The sequence below is a fragment of the Paroedura picta genome, chromosome 11 (genome assembly GCF_049243985.1).
Source record: "Paroedura picta isolate Pp20150507F chromosome 11, Ppicta_v3.0, whole genome shotgun sequence".
NCBI lineage: Eukaryota > Metazoa > Chordata > Lepidosauria > Squamata > Gekkonidae > Paroedura > Paroedura picta.
The window spans coordinates 13,724,068-13,747,401 of NC_135379.1; the positions used below are offsets into that span (position 1 = coordinate 13,724,068).

Consider the following 23,334-nt stretch of genomic DNA (forward strand, 5'->3'; position numbering starts at 1 on the left):
TCCGGGGAATGGTAGAGGACAGGAAGGCCTGGAGGATCATTGTCCATGGGTTGGATACGACTTCGCACCTAACAACAACAAAATGATAAGTGCCTGGATGTTTATGCAGTGGATTTCCTCAGTGGCTATTGCTAGGCAGCTATCGTATTTCAAACTTGATTTCTGTGAGTAAAAAGACAAGGAAAGAGGGCAGGGTCCTTTCCAGATCTATTTTGGCATTTGAAGGAGGACTCATTGGGGTCAGGCCTGATTAGGATTGCGAGATCCAGGCCGGGAAATTCCTAAAGAATGTGTGATGGAATGTTGGTGGGTTGGTGATAAAGGAAATTATTACAACTTTGTAATTGATCATACTGTTATTGGAAACTGGCTTTAGTTACATATTGGAGACTAAGATCTGTACAGAGAAAAATTGCTTGCTTGGCTAGGCTTTGCTATGCGACCTTTTACCTACAATGGAACATAGGGGAAATGGTTTATAGAGTGCTTTTCAGATATGCAAAGGAATTACATTATGACTAAAATTAACTTTAACATTTATTTCTAATAGTTTAGCATAAGCTGGCGCCAGAGGTAGAAGGTTGTTTAGGAATATGCTCTTCTGAGTATAAGCTTGAACAATAAGCACTGACCTGGTGATCCTGTCGCATTAGAGGTATGAGATCAGAGCTCCAGGGCTAGCCTGGAGACTCAGGGTGGGAGCTGCAGATGACTCTGTATGAGTGGCATTTTTGCACTGGTCCAGGCCTCTGAGCCAACACTATGAGGTAGACATATAAAACTCTATGTAACTCTTTGTTCTTTGCACAGGTTTTCATGGACATGAGTCCCCTATGACTTATTTTTGCTGCAGCTAAAATAAAAACAGAAAAATGGTTTTCCAACCTGGTGTGGTTTTGGGTGGCGTTAATACTGGGTACAGGACTGGGTTATCAGTCTGAGAAGGGCAGTGTTTGGGGAGAAGTGGGATATAAAAACCAATTCTTCTTCCTCTTCTTCTACTTCCTCCTCATTATTTTTCTCCAAACCTGGGGTCCATTTCAGGTCTATAGGAAGGAAGCTATTGCCCATTCACAGTTCTAGTCACTGGATTTAAGTACCCTGAAAATTTGACCAACTTCACTATTAGAATGTAAGATTATATAGATATATGAAGTCAGTTATTCTCCGCTGATGCAGTATGAGACTCAGTACGTTATGTGTCTACATTATATATGACCACTGAGTTGAAGCAGATGTCAGTTAGTAAAGTGTTTGAAAACGACTAGGTGTTTCTTTATGCTGCTTAGCAAAGAAGTGAATATGCATTGAAAAATTGCCCGTCTTGTTTCTTTCAGTGAAAACCTCTAGCCAAATATACACTTATTCCTTCTGTCTGGCTTAACTGTAATAATATGTTTTGGTTCTGATTTCATTGGCTGAAAATGAAAGGAGCAGAACAAAAAGTGTAAAAAGGTGGTCTGTAAGAAATGGAAATAGTCTTACCAACATCATTATCATAAGGAAATGCTTACAATTAATGTTCATTTAATAATACAAATTAGCAGTTATTGGTGGTTCAGAAGTACAGTGCTAACTTTCCACTCCTGTTTTCCAAAGCATTTATTTTTATATGGAGGAAATGTATAGTTGCTGCAGACAGTTCAGTAAAATATTTAGATTTCTTAAAAATAGATGAAATGGAAATACTCCAACAGGTATTCTGAAACGGAGTTCTGTATGTGTTTTGTACCAGGTGCTCGGCTTTTATAAAAAGCCCCCTGGCTTGAAACTTAAAATCTTTAGATGTTAGTGTAGCCATTGATATAAGGCAGTATTTAGCATAGGTTCAGATTCAGGGGAAATATCAGTAATTTGTGTATGATCCTGTACAAATAGTGTTTTAGAGCCATAAAAGTACCCTTTGAAGGGACACTGGACTTCACTCTCCCATATCCTAGTATGGAAAGAATGCTATTAACTGGAGGGGGCATTATTTTCCAGTGGTACTATATTTAATTTTAGAAGAGGCATCTGATACTTTCAAACACTGTGCGGTAGTGATGACCTAAATAATAACATTTCAGTATCTAAAATACCTAAGCATAAGACCAGTAAGACTACTGATAACATTTTAATTGCAGTGTGTTTGAAAATAGCAATATGGCAATGTTTTGGTAATCCTAAATCTGAGGAACTAATTGCTCTAATGGAGCTTCCTCCATAGATTATGAATGTGTTCAATGCTACAGAATAACATAGACAATAACTCAAGGTGTTAACTAACTATGGTGGTTAGATAGATCCTGTTGGTCTCAGGGTGGGTGGGTATATTGGGACTAAGTGGGAGTACACTCCATCTGTTTTAGCCTTAAGAAATCCCACTGGAAAAATTAGACACATGCTCTGCGTTGGTATCGGCTCATGTTAAGCTACATCCTTTGAGAAAGCTTCTACAAGTCATTTTGCCAAGTTTCTTAGACAGCAACATGATGGATAATTGTTGCTGTTTGCTGCTGTGAAAACACTGTGCTACTGTCTGTCCCAGCGAACTGCTTTGAGATGTGCTACAAAGAACTAGGAGCAGTCATTGCTTTAATCCCTTTCAGAGAAGCCTGGCTAAGTCCTCTGTGCGCATGCCCTTGCTCAGTGCAGCTTACACATATAAGGCTTTTGACTGCTGTTGAGCTGGTCTTGAAGTTTTTATTCCGCCGTATATCTCTTATACCCAAGTTCCTAAAAAAAAAAAACACCAATGTATCAGTGAGAAATATTTAGAGAAACCACAAACTCTTTTTAATGGACCACCCCATCCATTTTCTCTGTTCTTTTAAGGATGTTTTTCCTATTCATGACTCATTGCACTTTAATATCAAGGGAAATGGAATAACGATTAAGCAAAGGAATGTGTGTGTTTCTGGGATTTGTCTCTTTCCAGAAAGTATTATGAATTCTTGGTACAGTGCTAAGTAAATATGTTCCTATAGAAGCTTTAGCAACTGTTAATAAAGTAAAAAGTATCCCACTAGTAACACTAAGAGGGGGAGGAGGAGTCATTCTTTCTCTGACTCGAGTGTTCTTTGGCTACATCCAAACCTATTACTGGTTTAATATAAAATGGTACCGGCAGCAAGTTACACAAGAGGGTTAAGTGAAATTAATGAGATCACCCTTAGCTTTCACTTCTCGTGTTATTTTCACTTTATAGGTTTGTATGAGCTGCTGGCTTCATTGCCAGCCCAGCTGCAGCCACATGTGGACAGCCAGGAAGACCTGACCTTCCTCTGGGATATGTTTGGTGAAAAAAGCCTTCATTCACTGGTAAAGGTAAACCACACTTAAATGCTCATTCTCTTTGAGAAGCACTCATGGAAAAACATTTTGAGCAGCCTCTAGTAAACCAGGAATCAAACTGTTACTCAGTGAAAACAAAACAGCCTTGTTTCAGTGCTCTGCTTCTGCAAGGGATGGAAGTTGTTAAAGGATTCTACCAAAAATACAGGGATGATTTCATTTAATAGTGATGTTTTGGCAATATACACTGATGCAACAAACATATGATGTTTGCTCTTGTTTAGAATGAGGTAGCACGAAATAGTAGCAGGAAACCTGAGACTCCTTCATGGTCAACATTCAAGGCCTGGAGTTTAGCTTAAATAAACAAATGTTCACAGCAAAAATTAGACGGGATATATTTTTGAGGTAAAAGATGGCAACATTTCAGCAGCCACATTAATTTAAAATAATTTCCTTTAACAAAGTCAACTGAGATTCTGGTAAGGTTTTTTTTTTTTAATTGGCTTGCATCCATTGAAAATTGTGTTCAGCATATAAACATATTGAAATAGATCATGAATACATAGATGTGTCCAGTGAAAAATGGTAGTAGAATGTATATTCTACTCTTGAACTTGAAAAATGATTTACACTTTTTATTGCAAACATCTTGTAAATGCCAGCTGAGTCACTAGTATAATGGTTTTGCAAATGAGGAGTTAAGGCTGAGAGGGGCTTGCCTAAGGCTTTCAGCTTGAATTAAATTTAGGGCTCAGCCCTTGGTTGCAGAGGATGCACTGTATGGGAAATAGGTGGGTAGCCATGTTGGCCTGAAGCAGCAGAACAAAGTTTGAGTCCAGTGTCACCTTTAAGATCAGCAAAGTTTTATTCACGGTATAAGCTTTTGTGTGCATGCACACTTCTTCAGATACAATGAAACAAAATTTCGGCAACTCTTAAGTATTGGTAGAAAAAGAGTTGGGAAGTTTAATTGCCAGGAAGGGATAGTTGCCTGCATAAGAAACTGGGTGATTATAGCTGATATAGGATAAGGATATATAAGATTTGTCAAGGCAGTGAATTAGCACACAGTTGGGAGTATATTAGCATACAGACCTGTTGAGAATGCGAGAATGAAGTTTGAGTCCAGTGGCTCCTTGAAGACCAACAAAGTTTAGTCTCTGAGTATAAGTAGAGACAGCTAAGCCATAGGATTGCCAGGAGTCGGACACGACAGAATGGCTAACATCATCATTGTGAGAACTGAGTGACTTAGCATATATAGTGAGATAAGATCTGTCAAGCCCAGTGGGTTCCATTGTCCTGAGTATTGTAATAATTTGTAATTCAGCCACCTCTCATTCCAGTCTGTTGTGTCATTTTTGGATTGTTAGCTACACTCAAAATGTAGGACCTTTCAGTGTCAGAAAAACTTCCATGTTAAAGTGTTTGTGAACTGATCATGATTTGCATTTTAAAGAGACATCCAGGAATCTTTTTTCAACTGGTTATTGTGGGTTTTCCAGGCTGTGTGCCCTTGGATCTGATCATTTTCGTCCCTGTCGTTTCACCGGTAACTGGCTGGCATCTTCAGAGGTAGGACATGGCAAGATATGAATCTCTCCATGACAAAAGTATGGAGTGTGTGAACAGTTGCTGGACATTTTATATGGTCTCAGGGAGGTGAACATAATGTATCACATTCCGATCTTATTTGGGAGTCTCCCAGGGGCTGGAATGGAACTAGGATGCTCCTTTCCAGTGTCTGGGTAGAGTTTATTAGCAAATCCATTAAGCAATTTCAAAAGAATTCCACCAGACCCAGGAAAGAAGCTTCCTATTTCCAGTCCAGCTCCTGGAAGAGTCCCAGATAAGACAGGAACGTGATACGTGATACGTTACATAAAACACACTGAGAAGTATATAAAATGTCTAGCAACTGTGCACACACTCCATATGATAGCATGGAGAAATTCCCATCTTGCTATGCCCTACCTCTGAAGATGCCGGCTACACACTTACAGGTGAAACGTCAGGGACTAGTTACCAGACCATGGCCATACAACCCTGAAAACCCACAATAGCCAGTTGACTCTGGGTGTGAAAGCCTTCAACAATTCAGTCTTTTTCAAGTCTGAATTGTCTTTGAATGGTTATAATCCTGGAAGAAAGGAGTCGGCAGAAATTGCAGCAGTTTAAGTGGCACCCAATTCTGCTGTTGAAAAATTCTGATATAATAAAGACAAAAGTCATCTCAGTCCAATACTGGGCTGCTCTCTCTTCCAGTTGCCAAGTGGCTGTAGTCATTTGAGAAGGGAATCATATCCTGCCAGAGATTAATGGTTTTATAAGTCTGAAATCCATGAATTTGTACTGCAAAAATGGCAATGCAAACTCAACTGGATGTAGAAGAGGCGCTGTAAAATCCTCACAAATCCCCCATGTTCACTTTCAGGAGTCTGCCGTAGCCTTCTTAAGGGATTGCATGTTCTCATTGTAGGGACTCTTTCTGTACCACTTTTGGCTTATTTTACAAGGATATGCATATGCTTAATCTGGATTAACGATAGCTGTAGCTACTGGCTCAAGAAATTAAAGTATATTCTCGGAAATACCTTGTTAAGTGTTTACTCTGTAAGGCTTACTCTGCAATGAGCAGGGGCTTGGACTAGGTGATCTTCCAATTCCAGGGTTCAATGATTTCTTACTCCCCTGATATAGTGGTCCTTTTATTCAAATAAGCAACTTTAAAGAGTAAAGAGATGGCTATTTTAAACTGATATTAGACAGAAGTTTTGCAATAAATGCGATGCATACATTCACCTCATAATTTTTTGTACATGAATTTACTAAGTACATTTGGCCAATAGGATTAGAAATCCAGGAAAATATTTTTGTTTACCTTTGGTAGCAAAAAGCAAACGTTCCAAACAGAAGTGGTAATCCAGTCAAGATGATAACAAGAATTGAGCCCTATTTGTCCTTTAAAATAGCGATCCCCAACCTGTGGGCCTTGGACCACATGTGGTCCTTCGACTAATTGGAGGTGGGCCCCAAAGGACGCCTTCTCTCCCCCCCCCTCCCGGCCCTTTACAACACACTTCGGGTGTCATTGTCTCCCATCACTCCCAGATGGGACTATCTCATTGCAGAGAAACAAGCTCATTGATTTGTCATTGTCCCATTGATTTGTCATTGTCATGAGTTAAAATTTCCATGAAAATAAAATGTTCCTTATGTTCATTGTTGTGGCGTGTCTGTATCTTATTTTGAAGGGATGTTTAAACATTACCATAGCGATCAGAGAGTGTTAGGGCAGTGGTTGAGAGTAGAGGAGTAAACTACCCCCCCCCCCACTGGGCCTCAGTAAAAGGCGTTGAGTGGTCCCCGGTGATAAAAAGGTTGGGAACCACTGCTTTAAAACAATAGAATAGTCTATGAATAATGAATAACATTTAATCTTTGCATTGGATAATTTGTAGGTCTGGAGTTAGGTGTCTTCAATATGCCAGTGACATCCAGATATATCTGAGGTACAATTAAGCCTCTAGATGCGGCGCATCTGGAGGCAGTGGACAGATGGATGAGGGTAAACAAGCTGTAATTGAATCCCGATAAGATGGAGGTGATGATGGTAGGGGAAGCTGATATCCTAGACAGAATGAGGTGAAATTACCTTTAACAGATCAAGTAAAAAGGTTTAGAGAAACTCTTTGCAAATCCACAGAGCTTGTAACTTCTCTACAAGGCCATAATATCTCTACAACCCTAAAGGAAGACGCAGGGTTGCAAAAAAAAAAAAAAAATGAAGTCATTAAAAAGTATGTGGGGTGGGGAGGATAAGCCTCCCAATAACATAAATAGCAGCTGTAGCATTAATTAAATGTATTTATTTGGGGATTTCTGTACCGCTTGCTCGTGACTAGTTACGGGGTTGTTTACAACAAAATGTATAGCAATGCATGTAACCCGATATCAGTTATTGTAAAAATATAAAAAATTAAAATAAATGATGATTAAAAATTTATTCCTACTTAAAACTGCTAGCCCCATGGGGGTGAGGGGGGAAGAGGGTAGACTAGGGTGGAGGGAGGTCTGGATAAGTTGTTCAGTCAGTTTTCGCGCTGGCCTCAGCCATAAGCTTGGCGGAAGAGCTCCATTTTGCAGGCCTTGCAGATCTCCATGGCTTCCGACAGGGCCCTGATCTCTGAGGAGGGAGTGAAATCGATTGGTGAAATGGCTGTCGACATGTAAACCTAACAGCTTGGTAGGTCTGTCTGTCAACTGTTCGTTTTACTCCCCCCTGCTTCAAAGGGGGGGGGGAGTCTTGAGGATTGTATACCTACACATACTTAAATATTTTGCCCAGGGATGGGAGGGACAGCAAATAGTGTGTGATTCTTACATTTGTTCTCTCTATAGCCAGTAGTGTTGTAATTCAGCTTCCTTAACCACAACTGTGGCTTTGTAGAAGCAAATGAAATACAGAAATAAAAATGAAATACAGAAATGATTTAAATCAGAATTTATTCAGATGGATGTTTTGGCATGAAGAAATGGAAATGAAAGAGTCCGCCCTCCCCCAAGTCTTTTTATTGCAAAACGTATGCTTTTCCTAATTGGATGAACTGATAAGTTACATAGTGTTTTCCCTTTATTCCAGAACTGGAATTTCACTTCAGACCTTCTAATTCTGGTTTGGAAGGAAAATGTTAAATCATAGTTTGGTAATTCGAATGTCATGGCAACTCTGGTCTTGGCTATCATGGCGACCTGACCTTTCTGCTCAAAAAGAAACTGAAAGGGAAACCATGTATGGTAAGAGTGGCAGAGCGTGTTAAGCTGCCTTATACAGAGACTTTAGTAAATCTATTGATAGATAATTGATAGCTGTTCTCTGGGATCTCAGGCAGAGAAAGGCCAGTGCTACTACCTCCTTCCCAAGGTACTGTAACTGGAGGTGTTAGAAAGGAAACCTAAAACTTTTAATCTATTTATTTAAAGCATTTTTATTCCACCTTTCCACCCGCTTAAGGCTTGCAAAGTGGCAATTTTGACTAACCCCTGGCCTCTCCCAGAGGAGAAAGCATGTGAACCCACAGTTCATTGATTATCTAGGCCAAGGGTAGTCAAACTGCGGCCCTCCAGATGTCCATGGACTACAATTCCCAGGAGCCCCCTGCCAGCATTCGCTGGCAGGGGGCTCCTGGGAATTGTAGTCCATGGACATCTGGAGGGCCGCAGTTTGACTACCCCTGATCTAGGCGATGGTGCTGAAGACTGCCTGAATAGTCTCTGTATTTGTGCACCATGCCTTTCTAAATAGAAAGCTCTTAGGCATATACATGCCTGGAACTTATGTCCCATGACTTTATAGTTCCTTCTTAAATATATAGTGACTGGTTGACATTGAAAAATTTCTGGGGCAGAGCCAAGATGAATCCCGACACAATGAGTCTTTGTTGGTTCACTTCTTGTACTGTTTAAAAGGGAATACATTGGCTATGCCTTAACACTTTGTTTTTTTCTTACAAGTGGAGCTATTCCAAAATTTATGAGTAAGACAATTTTAAAAATTAAACTTTCATTCTGGTATCTCTTACTTTATTTCATGTCTACCACTTCAGTAAACTACTCTGCTGAATTATTGCTGTCTGCCCATTTAGGCATTCCTGTAGATGTTTGAACAGTCTTTGAGAGAAGAAGAGCATTGGTTAGATCAGGGGTGGAGAGCCACATTGTATTGGACATCAACCAAAAGAGCCACATGAGCTGGCCCTGTTTGCCACCTACCAAGCGTACCTAATTAATACAAGAACTACTCAATATTAAATCATATGGGTATACACGCATGCCTCTTCTCCTCAGCATGAGGAGCTAGATGAGAGAGATTGCCAAAACATCTGAAAGAGAGGGAGCTAGCTTTGAAGAAGCAGAAGTAAAATCAGCATTACTCTAGTATGGCCAGGTTGCTCTTTTCTTGCCTAGCTGCTGTGGTCTTGGTGGTTTTATCCTATCTTCTCTATGGACAGTTTACTGTCCTACCAGCTGATATGAGAATACAGAGGCTGAGGAGAACAGTAGGGGATTGTTGGAGATGACAATGCCCTTCTTTTCTTTCCTTGGGAACATGAGAAAAACACTGCATCAAGAACACTACCCAAAAGAGACATTGATGGTATATTAACAAGCCACATGTGGCTCTTCAGCCTCTGAGTGAGTTTCACTGGGCTAGATAAAGTAAGCTGTGAGGTTTCCTTGGAATATAGGTTGTGGAAGCAATTTGCTGTAACTTAAAGTAGAGGTCTGGGGTTAACTAATCTTCTACACCTCTGTATGCAAACATTGATAGATTTAAATGTCACATAATATCCAGTTCTTGTTTAGGTATATCTAATAAATATACTCTGAGGTTCTTATGGTTAAAGAAACAGAATAAAACAGATTCTGTAGATGAAGGACCTCAAGTTCTAAAGGAGGCAAGGTTAAGTCATGTAACGTGTGCTGTGTGCACGTGTGTTAAAAATAGATTTGTTACTAGGATCTCATGTTCACATTCGCATAGAGATTAATTCAGGTTTTGAAATATTCTGAAGAGTGTAAAAGTTCTAAGAAACTTGAGCTTAAAAGGGCACAACAAAACCACCTCCAATTTAGGAAATTCTTTCTGCAGTAGCTGAGCAGGGAGTTTGGCTCTGAAGGGTCAGGGGAATTTATCTTGGAGGAAGGGTAACTTGTCTGGCTTTAATCTGAATTTCCTCTATCCACCAAGGGGACTTCTTCCTATAAGCAAAGTCATCAAAACCTTTTCTTACTATCTGCTTGAAAAAGTTTGTTTGAATGAAGTCTCTGAATTCCCAAATAATAGTTGCTTTATTTTGTTGTTGTAAGGAACAAAGAAGTCAAAGTGGGAAAGACTTTTTTTTCTCAAGATCAACAAGCATTTAAAAAGCAGAACTGAGTAAGGGGCTTATAGCCAGCATTTAAATTGTTCTGTCTACTTAAAGTGAAATCATTTTCTGTATTAATTCAGTGCTTGAGAAATTTTGCCTTGTGGATTGATAATACATCAGTAGTCAATGAAAATAAGTGGTGGTAGATATTTGATTGTGCTGTGATTGGTGCCTCTTTAGGATCTAGGATTCCAGTCCAGGATCCAGTCTGTGATTGGATCATGCAGACCTCCTAAATAGAGTTGAGTACAGACTAAACTGTGAAGCAAAGTTCATTATCAATTTTTGCCCTGTTCTTGGCTTGCAGACTTTCAAAGATGTTTGTGGTGTTTTGTGGATGGAGCAAGAAGCAGGGATTTAAAGGGACTAGCAGCATATAAATCTGAAAATACATAAAAATCCTGCTTTCTGTTCCCTATAAAAGCCACAAAACTTTAAAGGGATGGCACAAGACAGCCTGAAACATTTGAGCAGCAGTTTTCGGGCCTTCTGAAATCCAGTTCAGTTGTGAACAAACTTCCTGATTCAGTTAAGTTTGTGGCTTGGCTACAAATCATGAACCAAACCTCATTTTCCTGATTTGTGCTCGTCCTTAAGATAGTGGGGTTATAATGAAAAGTGATTGATTCAGACAAGATAACAGTCTTGACATGAATCTAGTATCCAGGAAATAGGCAAATGGTACTTCGTAGCTTTTTTATTATATCATCTGGGACTTGTGACGGAAACAGCAAGTCCTTTATTTATTATGCCACAAAGCGTCCTCTTTTTATGATAAAAAGGTGTAAGGAGCTTTGAAAGTTCAGAAAAACCTTACTGGTATTTTCTCAAGAGTGTTCAGGATATCAGGCTGTTCTCTGCTGGGGATGCCCTCAGCAGTTCTTGCTTTAATCAAAAATCCTGTCTTTAATATCATACTAGATACATTCCCCCTCACTTATGGCATCTGAAGACCAAAAGATCTTACAGTGTCTCCAGGTTGGAGGAGGGGCCACACAATAAGGGAAGCATTTGGTTCTGATCAGTCAAGTCCTACGTAACTGTGGATAACTCAAGGCACCGCAGATTTCTTCCCTTAAATTCCACTTGAGAGGCTTATCCAGTTCTTTCAGAGTCAAATTGTCCATCAACAATGCTTTGAAATGGTGTTGATAAACTAAGAACATAAAAAGAGCTCTGGTGGAGCAATCCAGTGGCCGTCTAATCTTGCCCAGCCTCCTATCTCACACATTGGCCAACCAGTACCTGAGGAGGATCAACAACAGGACATAGAAGCTTAGACCCTCTCCTGATGTTGCCTCTTGGCACTGCTATTCAGAGGTTTACCACCTTTGAACATGGTGGTTCCTTTCAGACACAGGGGCTAGTAGACTTATCCTCCATGAATTGATTAATCCCCTTTTAAAGTTGTCTGCTTGTAACCATCACTACAACCTGGGGCAGCAAATTCCATGTTTTAATTACTTGTAATATAAAGAGATATTATTCCCATCCTGAATCTACTGCTGATCAATTTCACTGCAATGGTTGACTGTAGACTGTCCCCCCTCAAACATTACACACACCAGCCTGGCAAGCTAGGGAGTTCCTCTTCAGGAACAAGTGATTCAAAGGGACTGGAACAGATTAGAATCCAAGAAGAACTTCATTTGGTTAAAGTTATGTCAGGTTCTGTCTGAAGCTGTCTGCCCATGAGGCTAGGAGTTCAATCGCAGCAGCCGGCTCAAGGTTGACTCAGCCTTCCATCCTTCCGAGGTCGGTAAAATGAGTACCCAGCTTGCTGGGGGGTTAACGGTAATGACTGGGGAAGGCACTGGCAAACCACCCCATATTGAGTCTGCCATGAAAACGCTGGAGGGCGTCACCCCAAGGGTCAGACATGACTCATTGCTTGCACAGGGGATATCTTTACCTTTACCTTTATGTCAGGTTGCCTCTTAATTTCAATTTTAATTTCAGTGTTATTGTTACAGTCATAGAACAGTCACAGACATTTACAAAATAGCAATAAAAGGAATTGCAACTAACATTAATTCTTAAAGACAACAGCTATTAATTAAGTGTAAATTATCAGATAAAACAGTTATAATAACAATATAAATAAACAACTATTTATATAATTTTGTGTTAAAATGTAGAGCATTTACACTTGTTTAAATCATCCGCCTAATTCCTTTTTCAAGATACTTCATTTCTTACAAGCAAGATAACAAAATTTTCCCACAGCATATGGTATAGTAGCTTCTTTATCTTCTGATAAGAATTTGGTCAAGAACAACTCTGTACGTTCTGAGTTGTTCAGATGCTTGGATCACACCAGCAGGGGAGTAATTATGTTCTTTCTGTCATCACTATAAAATTCAGAATGGAGGACTATATGGAAAATTGTCTCAGTATACATTAGTGGTTACATGGACAGCAACATAGCTCTATAGGCCAGGATTTGAATTTCCATAAAGTACAGCAGAAGAGAAGCCATCAAAACCTCTGGAAAAGGCCCATCTAAATTTAGTAAAAATAGCAGTCAATAGATAAAGGGCTGCTGAAATTCCTGTCCACGATTTTAGGGAACAGTATGGCTTTGATAGAATTGCCAACTCACTCTGGATTTCAATATCAATGAGCCGCTGATGGACCAATGAATTGTCCTTTCTCAATGCCACCTCCAGAAGTTGCACTGGATCTAGACCTATAGTTAGTAGTTTTTTAATTACTTTAATAGACCTTTCTGCATATGGCACAGCCAAGAGAAAAAAAGGAATTAGTCCAATTGGGTTTTGGTGTATTTTCATCCAGTAATTAATGATAAACAGCCAAACATTTGTTTCTACCTTGCATAGACCAGCCTCCTGCCTAAGTACGGCATTGACTGTGCATTTGGGGGCATTAAATATCACTCTTTAAAAGTCTGATTGAACTCTCTCCATTGCACTGAAGTTATTGAATTGGGCTCCATAAGTAAGTTGGGCTAATGATTTAGCAGTATGCAACTTGATTGCAGCTGGAATAAATCCAGCTCCTTTTGCTCTAAAAAGCCTAGGTATTATATTTACACTTCTTTGATCAGATTGAATTATATTTTGTATGTGAATGGCTCATTTTCCATTATATTGGGAAACTACTCCTAGATATTCAAAGCACTTAACCTGCTCAATATAGTTCCCATTAATCTGCTAGACAAATTTTCTAAATTTGTTGTTAAAATGCATTGTTTTTCTTTTTGAATAATTGATAATTAGATGTTCTGCTTGGCATTGCTGGCTCAATGTTTCCAGGACTCGCTTTAAGCCCACTCAAGTTTGTAAGAGAATAATCACATTATTTGCATATATAAGTACTGGCACTTTTTCCTCTTCAGTTTTGGGGCACACGTATCACTGTTCTGAAGACATTTTATAAGAGAGTTTACATAAATCTTAAATAGAAAGTGGGTCAAAAGAACCTTGCCTCACAACTTTCTCAGAAGGGATAGGGTTAGACAGCTGGCTCTCATGACTGTATTTTACGTGAAGGAGCAATAGAAATTTTTCAGTTAAAGAGCCTGAAAGTTTTGCCCGCCACTGTCCACATGGGACAGTGTAAAAAGCAGCCTTCAGGTCCATAAGTGCTTCAAAAACTGAACCCTTTGTAGAGCATACATGCTTTTCAACAAAGTAGTCAAAATGAATCAGTGATCTATTGCTGACCTGCCCTGCCTGAAGCCTTCTTGTTCATCCTCAAGATAACCTTGGTCTAACCAATTGCAGAGTGACAAACAGAGATACTTAGTGTATAGCTTGTTGATTATGTTTAATAGACTAATCAGTCTAAAGTTATTTGGGTCAGCTCTACAATCTTTCTTAAATAGAGGTGCTTTGATCGTTGTCCACCCATGTTCCCGTAAAGATGAAAACCAGTCTAGCTTGGTAGATGAAGACATCCAACCCTATGCTGGGCCATAAGTATTGGGCTATAAAAGTGAAACAAATATTCACAGATGCAAACTTTTCTGGGTGGGTAGTGACGCTGGAAGGGGATCCGGTACAGGGGCAGTGGAGCAAGAAGAAAACAGCTCTATATATCACTAGAGCTCTGAGCCATTCTTCTAGCCTTTCTATACTTGGTAGCCATGGTCGCCAACTTCCATGTTTTGATAAGGACAGACAATATAGTGGCAAAAGCATATGTCAACAGAGGGGTTCCAGATCATCAGCACATCACAAGTAAGCAACCAAACGCCTTATACAGGCAGAGAAGAAGTTGCTATCCATCTGGGCAGAACACATAAAGGAAACAGTGAATGTACAAGCAAACTGGCTCAGCAGTTAGGTGATCAGGAGGGAGAATGGGCCCACAAGCAAATGATGTTCAACCTGATACCTTGTTCATTTCTGCCTCGCCACCAAACATGAGTAACAAGATGTCCAAGTCAGCCATCAGCAGATGAATTGAGACTTGCATCATAGAGGCTTACAAGCTACACAGTCTGGATGTTCCACAGAGAATTATGCTCCATTCTGTGCTGTTTTACACTGAACTTTCTTGTGTATTTTACATTAATGTTATACATTACCAGCTCTATCCAGTATGGGGTAGATTAACTGCTTTTGAAGTTGTCAGAACTGAAGCAGAGACAGGAGGGAGAAGAGGTAATTGGTGCACAGGAGCAAATGGAAGGAGATAGTCCTTCAAATATGTGGATCACAGGTCATTAAGTGCTTTAAATATTAGAGTTGATCAATTTTGCAATTTTGAGTAATTCAAATATTGACAATTTCTAATGAAGAGAGAATACTCTTAAAACTTATACTCCGAAAACTAGGTTCAAATCTAATTTCTGTCTATATATAATTTGGAGCCTTCCCCCAGAGTGTAGATCAAACATCTCTGTTCAGCAGGGCTAGAAACAAATGTTGGGGGGGGGGATTAAAGTGATAGATGAAGACACCTGAGGAAGGGTAAGTAGAAAGGACAGGGGGAGGATGAAGAGCTGCAAAGGAGAAGGGAGGTAAAGATGGGGAGAACTGTAAACTCTAATACATAATGCATAAAGCTTAAAAATATTACTTGCTTTATGATATGTCCAAATTAATGGCCAAACAAATTTCATAAATAATAATGTGCTTCATTTTCATATCCTCATTTTTATATCTTACGTTGTTTTTCGTAGCAGAATTTAAAAATATGATTAGAATATAAAATAGGTTCAAAAACAGAAAAGGAGGAGGGTATCATAAATGTTTAGTTTTTCTGTGGATTGTTCTACATGCCTAGCATTTTTTCCATCTGACTTCATACAGTGCTTCACCAGAAGCTGGTGATAGATTACATCTACATGTTCACTGCTAAATGCTTCCGTAAGTTGTTTCTTTGCAAATGTTTAGCTAGCCAGTTTTGGTTACCAGACTATTTCTGATGGTAAATCCGCTTTCTTCTCTTGTCTCCTAGATTCACGAGAAATTACACTACTATGAAAAACAGAGTCCTGTCCCCATGTTGCATGGTGCATCAGCTTTGGCAGATGACGTAAGTGTCCTTAGTGAAGCCATTGGGGGCACCATATTTCCCAAACCTGTCTCTGAGCAGAGTGTAAAACAAGGGGATTGTATAAAGTAGATGTCAAAAGTTTCCAAAGAGTATGTCATCATGGGGCTACTGATTTTGTTTTGATGTTATTAAACTTTTTACTGCTATGACAGCTAGGTAGACTTTTGTTCTACGTTAGTATTCCATACGAGAAGTTATATATTAGAAATCTTTAGTGAAACTGAAGCTGTCAGCTACTGATGGGTCATAGACCAGAGAAATGTTTTCCAAAAATAAAGACAAATAATATAGCTAAACTGCTGACAGAATAAGAAAAATGACAGATGATAGTGAAGAAACGAGTCTTGTGAAAGATATAGGAAGGGGCTGTCAGAAAATCCCCTTTTTTAAGCAGCAGAGATTTATGGATATTAAAGCTTTTCAAATTACTTTCATAACTAAAAAATAAAATCTAGAATGGCTGGCATTGATAGAGTATTTAATTTCCTGTTACTGTAATTTCTATTAATAAAAAATCAAGCCTGCTTTTTCTGCATTATATGGTGAGTTCTACAACCCTGATGAATTGTACGCACACCTGTATAAACTGTGACAAAACTTAAGGTGGGCAGAGTAAAGTTAAACTGATTTAAGTGAAACTTTAGGCATGCTTGGCACAGTGGTATACACTGAAGGGCAATTTTTGGTAAGATACTTTTTTTTTTTAACCATTTGTAGGTAACTGATGAAACGCTTGGTTCTAATTAGTTTCTTAAACATTATGGCACACTAAAATCATACAGTTGTACTCTTGGGAAGCAGAAGGAAATTAACCAGTTTTGAACATTCATATTAATAAAATTTGGATCTCCTTCCAGTGTGAAGTTTTAAAGAAAATCTGAAGAACAACAGAATTCAAAAATAGCTGTTTTTCTTTTTTAGAATGATAAAAAGCAGGTGCGAGTTTCTGCTATTATTAATGCATGCAACCTGTCCATATTCCACATATTGTCTGTGAGCTGGCTAGAAGTTAAGTGTTTCAGTATCAATGAGCAACAAATATATATGTATGATGATAAAGTCAGTCCTTTCCTTGTTTAAGGAACGTATGAACAATGGCTGGGCTGCACTGATTTCTCCGCACTTTTCAGGACCATTCTGAATCACCAGGACCATTTTTCAGGACCATTCTGAATCACTTTTCAGGACCATTCTGAATCACCAGTTCAGTTGTCCTGTTATGGCCTCTGCAATTATAAGCATTCACTTTCTCTTTGCTTTGTGCTATTTTACTACATGATTTTGAAAAGGCTCAAACCTGAGACCACGAGCACTGAATCAGATCTATTACTGTCTCATATTCAATGAATAGTTGGTTTATGCACAACTGAAGCTGCTTAGAGTATAACCATAATGATGAGAGGGGGTTGGGTTATGCCATTTTTCACTGTTAATATTTAACCTTACAGGTTGGGGCTTTTCAACGTTTTGTTCAGTGTGAGCATGCTGAATGCGACCAGTTTGCTTCAGCACCACACATAGTTCTCCATAGCTGGAGTTTTTTTTTAACCTAACTAGGCAGTCTTTTTGAGCCTCTTGTGGCGCAGAGTGGTAAGGCAGCAGACATGCAGTCTGAAAGCTCTGCCCATGAGGCTGGGAGTTCAATCCCAGCAGCTGGCTCAAGGTTGACTCAGCCTTCCATCCTTCCGAGGTCGGTAAAATGAGTACCCAGCTTGCTGGGAGGTAAAACAGCAATGACTGGGGAAGGCACTGGGAAACCACCCCGTATTGAGTCTGCCATGAAAACGCTAGAGGGCATCACCCCAAGGGTCAGACATGACTTGGTGCTTGCACAGGGGATACCTTTACCTTTACCTTTAGGCAGTCTTTAGCCTGAACGTATGTTACATTTAAGTGCAATTGTAAACACGATTGTATCCTCCTAAGCTCATTGAAGTCTTAGTAGGGTATAAAATAAAATATTTTTAGTTCACCCTTCCCGTGTTGCTCAGGGTGGGTGACAACATATTATAAAACATCATACAAATAGGTTAAAACATTATTAAATTAAATGCCCCCAACTAAAATTCCCAGATAGGATTTTGGCATTAGGAGCTGGTCTTTCCATCTCTTCCAAGGCTAGCATTTATTAGTGGTTGTTATTTTGGGCCCCAATCATATGAATCATAGAGTTGGAAGAGTCACCAAGGGTCATCTAGTCCAACCCCCTGCGCAATGCAGGAACTCACAACTACTGCACAATGCAGGTACTCACAAATACAACTATATGCTTGGTGGAATAGTTTTGTTTTACAGGCTCTGTGGTATAACTCTCCTAAATCCACTTAATCTCATAATATTGTACTAGGAAATTTTTCTTTTCCCTCTCTTGGGGTGGGAGTGGGATTCAATCTGAAGTAACTGAAATGCTGAAACAATGCAACATACCATGTTAACAGCTTTTCAATGAAGAATTTGGTCTTATCAAATTATTGTATTCAAGTTGGATACTTTGCTACCTCTTTGGTTGTATTCAGGTTGATTATTTGTGGTATGACCAAATGTAAATAATTGAGAGTTATTAAAAGCTGTCTTTTAGCTTGAATATTGTAATCTAAAACCAGTCTTATTACTCTGATTAACCTGTCTAACATTTAACAAGCTTACTTGCTCTGTGTATGTAAACATAATAAAGTTCAGAGTATTAGCACTGTAGGGGCACTATGTTTCCTTCTCCCAGCTCTAAACAGCATAGCTACTGTGGATTTTTGGAAGCAGTGTAGATTTCACCACTTCATTCAGAAGCTGTTTTTTATAGACAGTGTCAAAGTTTGATCCATTCGTTTTTACAAGCAGCCCTTTGTCTGCACGCAAAGGACCATTCACTTAGATGAAGTGCTGGGATTTGCCATCATTGCAATAAATCAGAATGTGATCTGGATGTACTGTTGCCAGATATGATTACTTTAGTTAAACTCAGTTAAAAGACCTGGCCAGAAACTAGCATGAAGGCCAGAAAATGAAGAGTAATGATTGATACTCTGTTTTTCTTCATGCTGAACACACTGGAAAGTAATAACCTTGAACAAGATTGATTTGAGGTTGTCACCAAAATACTGAGTATAACAATGGTCTTGCTGATGTTCTTTTGTGTCACCTCAATCCTCTTTACAGCTGACTGAGGAGCTGCAGAGCAAACCACTAACCAGTGAGATCAGAGAATTGCTGAAACTGTTGTCAAAACCCAATCTGAAGGTGAGGATCTGTTGCTTGCACCTGTTAAAATGCACTCATTTGCCCGTTCTCAGTTTTCAACATTTGCAAATAGTTTGAACATTCCCCGAGACTTTGTGGCTATACAAAACTGCAAAGGAAACTCTGCTTAAGTCATTTGAGACATTATCACTATGTTTGTGGTAGCTTGCTATGATTTGCAAAAGTCTTCCAGTGCCAGTGCTCTTTCAAATTGGATATTATAGAAGAAAGAATACAGGAACATTGTCCTAATTCATATAGGGCCCTGGTGTGTAGAGGGCAAAAGAAATGAAGGTTGAATTTCTTTTAAAAAATCTTCCTTCTGAGTAGGCTGTTTGGCATAAACTAAGTTGAAGTACTTAACATTTATTACAAGATAAATCAACATAGATGATATAATGAGCAAAAATTTCCTTCTGATACCACTGCTTGGTAGCGATAATCTAAATGATTTATAAATATATATATAAGATCTTAACATAGCCACATCAAAGGATACTTAAATCCAGGGATTGGGAACACAGGCAAACAAAACAGATTTCTTAAACTTGAGAAATGGGCAGAGGGGTGGAAGAACTCGGCAGATGGCCTCTCTTTCTTCCCAAGACCTGGAAAGGCCGGAGGCTCCCAGGCAGGGAACTCACCGTCAGGGGCAGCTCAAATGCAGCAGGGATCTGCAGCCTCTGAGCCTCGGAGGGAAGAGGAAGGGGTGGTCAGTGGTGGGGGACAGAAGGCGATTGGCTGGCTTCTGGGCAGACAGGCAAGCCAGTTGGAGGAGGCACTCAGGGGCAGGACAGCTGCCCTGAGTGGGTGCTAAGCGCTGAATGGCACTTAAGTCATGAGACCAGATCCTCCTCCTAGGCCTTACCAGAAATATTAAGTGGAACAGATGTTACTGTATAGCAATCTCTTAAATATTATGTTGTAAGGAATGCATGAAATGGGGAACAACCGCTTAATTCCCACTAGTTACAGATACTCCTGGCATAAATTGGGCCAGTAGTTTAATTTGGCTTTAAAATATGTATAACTCCCCTTTTGATAAGTCACCAAATCCACCTTTGCAGATACAATTTCAAAAACAGTTCCAAAGGCTGCATACCAATATAGTCTTCAGCTCCATTTTTGCAATCACAATTGTTTTGCCATTTTAAAAAATGGATACTGCAGGCCATACTCATGTAGACCTTGGATCAGGGAGAATTTTTTCCATACGATTCTGTATATGGAAGAGAATACGTGGAGAAAACCTGTCGCTGTATATAGGAACCAAGCAGAAGATAACTTGACACCCCTCTCCAGATGTTGCACACATTCAGTATATGAGCACATAGAGTCATATTTGGCAGCTAAACCATAGTTGTGGAACTCTTAAGGGTCAAGATGCAGTGTGATGCTAGGCAGGCATCTTTGGCTGGCTTTTGGTAGCAAAGCAAAACAGAAGTCCTTTGGCACTTTAAAGAGTAACAATTTTTACTATCATTTATTATGATGGGAGTAATAGGCTTGGTGATTGTTGGTTAGGCATCTGTGTACATGTTGTTGATCCTAAAAGTACATTCACAGTCACAAATCAAATTTATTTCCAAAGGCAGTTGATCCTCCTGCAACTCATCTCTCTTGGAATCTTGCCTACATGCACGTTCCTTGAGAATCATAAAATCACCCTGGTTAAGCACTTGCTGTGGAAGTAGGATAGAAGGGAAAACTTTAGATTTAATTTCTTTTTGCTGTAACCCACACTGGGCATTCAGTACAGAATGGGATTAAAATTCCTAACAAATCGACATTGACAGAACAGTATTTTACCCTCAACACATTTGCCATTTTTTTTTCTGGATGAGCTAAACGGTCAATTACAAGTTATTGCTCTGAGCCAGGAAAATAGTATTACACTGCTGGCTTGTGTTTCTTTCAGCAGTTTCTTTTTGGCTTCAATTAGTTCATAATAAACCTATGGCAGAAGTTTATTATAAGCATTAATTACCGGGCAAAGCTGAATGTTCCGTGGTATTTTAAAAAATTACACTTTATTTGAAATACAGGTATAACTTGGTATTACCCTCTCATAGGAAGCACCTAAAATAGAAACATTATTTAAGTGAAAATACACTCTTAACTGTGTTAATGCTCAAAATACCTCTGGCCCTGATTCAGACCAGCCGGTGCATTAGCGCTCATGGACATGTTAACCTGATTGGTATCTATAACCAGACTGTGATGTAACAGACATCCAACCCCAGCAGTGTTCTAAAACCTTTTAATAAGATTGCATTCAAAGCAGGAAAGCCAAAAGATATAAAAAGTTGCTAATCATTGCAAAAAGAAAGATATCCTAAATGTTGGGAGATTTAGCACAGATCCAGTTAGGACAAAGAGATGGTATTTGTCCAGAAGCCATGGGCAGCTCTGCGCAGATGCATAGAGCAAGGGGTTGCTTGCTACTCGGAAGCTGGGACTGCTGCAGCTGTTGGGCTGGAATTTAAACCATGTTCCTCTAGCAAAGAAAGATTTGCAAACAGGCAAATAGTAATGTAGGCCCAAGGTTATCAGGCAAGGTGTCCAGAGCTTCACCTGCATGTAGGAACACATCATGCTGGTAGCTGCCATCCAGCTGACCAATTGAGGAAATCGCATATCAGACATTCTGTGAGCAAAATAGATAACCTCCCTACTGCAAGAATTCATGTGTGCCCACTTAGCTGGCCTGACCAGAAGCCAATTCATAGTCTTGGATTTTACCTGTGAATGAGGGTAGGAAGAGAAGGATTAGCCTCTCTTCATTAAGCACATGGTCCTTGGAAAGTGGCTCAAATGCCAGAGCAGTAGAGTACTGGGAAGGTCATCTTTGTCAAGAAGAATTAAATTCAGAGAAAGACTGGAAAACGATACAAAATTCATTTATAACCATGATTTATTAAGGTTGTATACAGATCTTATAAATATTGAAACAGATGGTTAACTTCATAGAACATTGTGCCCTTCTTAGAGATGCCCGGGGTATTTATTCCACATTACTAAGGTTATGAGGTGGTAGTGATTTTGACCTACTTTAATTTATAAGATTCTAAACACTATTTGTCATTGTGCTGCAATGATTATACACTGCTCCCAAATAAACAGGCATAGGCCCAGCATGCAAGTTGTGAAAGCATGTGATACAGTAGTGAACGTCAAGTTACATATACAGAAAAATATTTTGAATATCGTTTTATCCTGTTGTGACAATAGACATGTCAAATGAAACACTCCAACCTCTTGTGAAGCATTGGAATGTTTAACTAGATGTGAGAAGTGCAGTTTACAGTTTACAAGTACAGTTCAATAATTTAAGTTCATGCCTATTTTGATAAGCATAACTCCATTATTGAAAAGCAGCATTACATGAGATATGCTGTAGCAATATTCTTCTGACTCTGTTTTGCTTGGGAATTGCCTTTTCTGCTTGATGGGGGCATAAGGCTCTTTGGGCACTCATGGTGAGTTTGAACATCTGTGCATGCAAATCGAGCAGCAGGCTTGTCTTTTTTCAGCCTACTTAATGCTGAACAACAACAGCTTGAATACCTTGTTTCAAAATAACAAAATGTCTAGTCTTTCTTTAAAAATAAAGCTGCCAAGGAGGAAAAAGGCAGGCTCTGTACAGCCCCCACCCCCAACTATTTCATTTTGTTCATGAAAGTGTCCTGACTGTCAGGAACAGACTTTGGAATCTTGGTGAACTTCGGGGGGAAGGGGGGTGCAGGAAGGTCTTGTTTTCTGAGTTATGCTCCTTTCTATGGTTCATTGAGTATGAATACGTCCCAGTATTTCTATGGAACAGCAAGAACCATTTCTCCCTATTGGTGCCTTCACATTTACACTGATGTTGGAGTTTGTAGCTCTAGCAGATTTAATTGGCGAGGAGCCTAGCTGCAGGTGGGAAGTGGGGTGGAGAAGCCCCATAGTTCAGTATCCAGTGCAAGTTTAATGGTTTGGTGAAAGTGATTAGACTCTCTTACATGCAGATTCTGGTTTAAATCTCTTTCATTTCTAATGTAAATTTAGCATTGACTTTTATCCCCTGGACATGAATGGTGATGACATTAATTTATTTCCACAAACTTAAAAATGAATGAATGACTCTATACAGGATGATAGTTTATTTATTTACTTATTAGATTTCTATACTCACAAGTGGACTCGGGATGATTTACAATAAATAATAATACAAATAAAACCTATATCTCCCACAGCCTCTTAGTTCCCCTTTGTCAAGTTAACTGGATTTAGAGAATATTAAACAAACTTAACTGGGTTTAGAGAATTTTAAGCCAAGGGGAATGGGAGGGAAGCCTCACTAACCATGGCATCATCCATAAGCCTG

At 39.3% G+C, this 23,334-nt stretch overlaps 1 protein-coding gene across 7 annotated transcripts in view; it reads left to right on the forward strand.

Annotated features, from left to right (window-relative positions):
- The window catches only part of MPP7 (MAGUK p55 scaffold protein 7), a 105,940-nt gene that overhangs the window by 33,949 nt on the left and 48,657 nt on the right, over positions 1-23,334 (forward strand). For 4 of the 7 annotated variants that reach the window (XM_077304644.1, XM_077304643.1, XM_077304645.1 and 1 more), the window contains 3 exons: positions 3,188-3,306; positions 15,636-15,713; positions 18,888-18,968. In XM_077304644.1, coding sequence (XP_077160759.1) covers positions 3,188-3,306; positions 15,636-15,713; positions 18,888-18,968 — 278 coding nt within the window. The remainder of the gene's footprint in view (positions 1-3,187; positions 3,307-15,635; positions 15,714-18,887; positions 18,969-23,334) is intronic. The other 3 variants (XM_077304649.1, XM_077304648.1, XM_077304646.1) reach the window with 2 other exon arrangements.